The 3,260-nt window shown below is 61.2% G+C and overlaps 1 protein-coding gene across 1 annotated transcript in view; it reads left to right on the forward strand.

Moving 5' to 3' along the window:
- The first annotated feature begins 905 nt into the window (after nucleotides 1–905).
- LOC109279316 (integrin alpha-D-like) overlaps nucleotides 906–3,260 on the forward strand; it is a 7,072-nt gene continuing 4,717 nt past the window's right edge. Inside the window, exons 1-6 of the mRNA XM_019470669.1 lie at nucleotides 906–1,035; nucleotides 1,280–1,473; nucleotides 1,638–1,739; nucleotides 1,845–1,996; nucleotides 2,093–2,247; nucleotides 3,174–3,253. Of these exons, the coding sequence (XP_019326214.1) occupies nucleotides 906–1,035; nucleotides 1,280–1,473; nucleotides 1,638–1,739; nucleotides 1,845–1,996; nucleotides 2,093–2,247; nucleotides 3,174–3,253 (813 nt within the window). The remainder of the gene's footprint in view (nucleotides 1,036–1,279; nucleotides 1,474–1,637; nucleotides 1,740–1,844; nucleotides 1,997–2,092; nucleotides 2,248–3,173; nucleotides 3,254–3,260) is intronic.

A 3,260-nucleotide genomic window follows, 5' to 3' on the forward strand; every position in this document is an offset into this window, starting at 1 on the left:
CGGGGGGGTGATGGGGTGGCATGGGGGGGGGGCACGAGAGTGGGGCTGGGGGGCTCTGGGGAGGTGGGACCATCGCCCTCAGCGAGGGGGCCCAGTGGGGTCTCCTGGGCTCTCTTGGGGTCTACTAGGGTCTTTTGGGGTCTGCTGGGGTCTACTGGGGTCTCTTGGGATCCACTAGGGCCTATTGGGATCTTTTGGGGTCTGCTGGGGTCTCTTGGGGTCTGCTGGGGTCTCTTGGGGTCTACTAGGGTTCTGTTGGGGTCTTTTGAGGTCTACTAGGGTCTATTGGGGTCTCTTGGGGTCCACTAGGGCCTATTGGGATCTTTTGGGGTCTGCTGGGGTCTCTTGGGGTCTGCTGGGGTCTCTTGGGGTCTACTAGGGTTCTGTTGGGGTCTTTTGAGGTCTACTAGGGTCTATTGGGATCTACTGGGGTCTGCTGGAGGCTCCTGGGGGCTCCTGGGGTTCTGTTGAGGTCTACTAGGGTCTTTTGGGGTCTATTGGGGTCTACAAGGGTCTATTGGGGTCTTTTGGAGTCTCTTAGGATCTACTGGGGTCTACTGGGGGCTACTGGGGTTCTGTTGGGGTCTATTAGGGTCTGTTGGGGTCTACCAGGGTCTACCAGGGTCTACTGGGATCTACTGGGGTCTGCTGGGGGCTCCTGGGGTCTCTTGGAGTCTACTAGGGTCTACTAGGCTCTTTCGGGGTCTCTTGGGGTCTACAAGGGTCTACTGGGGTCTTTTGGGGTCTCTTGGGATCTACTGGGGTCTATTGAGATCTACTGGGGCCTGCCGGGGTCTACTGGGGTTCTGTTGGGGTCTACTAGGGTCTATTGGAGTCTCTTGAGGTCTACTGGGACCTATTGGAGAATATTGGGGTCTACTGGGGCCTGGGAGGGTTGGGGGAACATGGCATCACCCTGCCTTGGCCCACAGGCGTGCGGCCCCACGGCGCGGAGGGCCTGTGGGGTCAACATGGAGCTGCAGGGGTTCTGCTTCCTCCTGCCTGCAGGGAACACCCTGCCTGCCACCCTGCCAGGTATGGGGGGGGGCTGACAATGGGGTGAGGGGCCCTATGGGGTAGGGAAAGCCTGACACTGGGGTTGATGGGCTCTGTGGTGTTGATATGGGGTGGAGAAGACCGGACGCAAGGGTAGATGGGTCCTACGGGATGGTGAAGACCTGACGCTGGGATAGATGGGCCCCGCAGGGTCAAGCTGTGCATCTTTCCCTCCACCACCCCACATTCCTCCCCCCGCCCCCCAGGTTGCCCCGGGGTGAAGGGGCCACCCTCATCCTTCGCGTCCTCCTTCCCTGGTGCAGGACGGACATGTTCACCCCTGGCAAAGGGGCCCGAGAAGATGCCAACAAGATCCTCATTGTGATCACAGACGGGAGGAAGTATGACGACAAGATGGAGTACTCACAAGTCATCCCGTTGGCCAACAAGATGGGGGTCACCCGCTACGCCATCGGGGTGAGGGAACTGCACGCCCAAAACCGTCCACCCCCAAGCAACCAGCCATCCCAAACACATCTGTCCATCCAGCCACTCATTTGTCCTTCCATCTCCAAATGTCTCCATCCATTCAACCATCCAACCCTTTTCAAACGTGGCCATCCATCCACCCACCCATCCAGCCATCTGTGGACGGTTCAGGCAGCATCGCGCCTTCTGACTTCGAGAGGATGAAGACCTTCATCACCCAGGTCATGAGCCAGTTTGAGAGCACTGACACCCGTGTAGGTGCCACCCCCCACCAGGGCCGGGTCCCGGGCACCCATGGGTGGTCTGATCCTGCCCTATCACATGTCCTCCCCTTCTCCCCACCCCCTCCCCCGGGCCAGTTTGCCCTCATGCAGTTCTCCAGTACATCCACCCTCCATTTTGACTTCGCCACCTTCGCCCGGTTGTCCCCGGCGGAGCGGGTAAAGGAGGTCCACAGCATCACGCAGAGCAGAGGGACCACCTGCACGGCCAGTGCTATCCAGACTGCGGTGTAGGTCCTGCCCCCAGACCCATCCTGCCCCTTCTTCCCCGCTCGGGGCCACCCCATCCTCCCAAGATGACCATCCCTTCCATCCCCCCGGGGCAGGAGGCAACTGTTCACCCGGAATGGAGCCCGGGAAGATGCCCACAGGATCCTCATCGTGGTGACGGATGGGCAGAAGTTTGGGGACGTGCTGGAGTACAGAGAGGTCATCCCCGAAGCGGTGCACGCGGGGATCATCCGCTATGCCATTGGGGTGAGTGAGCGCTGTCCAAACATCTCCAACCATCCATCCATCCATCCATCTACCCATCCCCAACATCTCCATCTGTCCATCCATCCACCCATTTCCAAACATCTCCGTCCATCCATCCACCCATCCGTCCATCCGTCCATCCATCCTTACATACATATATCTCCACACGTCTCCATCCATCTGTCCATCTTCAAACACCTCTGGCCATCTACAAGCACCTCTGTTACTCTCCAGACATCTCCAAACTTCCCTTCATACATCCTTTCCCCAATATCTCCATCCATCCACCCACCCATCCAGCCATCTCCAACCATCTCCATCCGTTCTATTCGTGTCCGTCCATCCCGGTCTCTGGGATGGTGGTGTCCCCCGTGAGGGTCCCGGGGATGTCAGTGTCCTCTGGAGGGTCCCAGGGTCCCGTCAGCACCCTCACGGGGGCTGTGGGGAGAAGTCCGTGTCCCTGTCGGGATCATGGGGCCACCAGCATCCTCAAGGGTCTTGGGGACGTCAGTGTCCTCACGAGGGTCCCTGCGTGGGGCTGGGGACACCGGGTTCCCATGAGGTTCCGGGGGACATCGGGCCCTGGCGAGGGTCCCCATGACTATGCTGGGGACATGGGCATCCCCACGGGTGTCTTGGGGACGTCAGGTCCTTGTGAACGTCCCCACGACAGTCCTGGGGACATCAACGTCCTCGCAATGTTCCTGGGGACATGGGTGTCCCCATGAGGATCCGGAGGATGTTGGTGCCCCCACGAGGTCCTGGGGACGTCAGCATCTCCACAAGAGACTTTGGGGCACCGGTGCCCTCACGGGGATCCTGGGGACACCGGTGCCCCCGTGGGGTCCTGGGGACGTCCGCATCCCCGCACGGCTCCTGGGGCCGCTGGCACCCCCAGGAGGGTCCCCCGCTGACCCCCGCTGTGACCAGGCTACGCGGCCGAGTCCCTGTCCCTGGAGGGCAGGCGGGCGCTGGCGCTGGGGGCCCCCCGCTACCGCCGCATCCGCCGCGCCCACC

The sequence above is a fragment of the Aptenodytes forsteri genome, unplaced genomic scaffold (genome assembly GCF_000699145.1).
Source record: "Aptenodytes forsteri isolate BGI_AS27 unplaced genomic scaffold, ASM69914v1 Scaffold1311, whole genome shotgun sequence".
NCBI lineage: Eukaryota > Metazoa > Chordata > Aves > Sphenisciformes > Spheniscidae > Aptenodytes > Aptenodytes forsteri.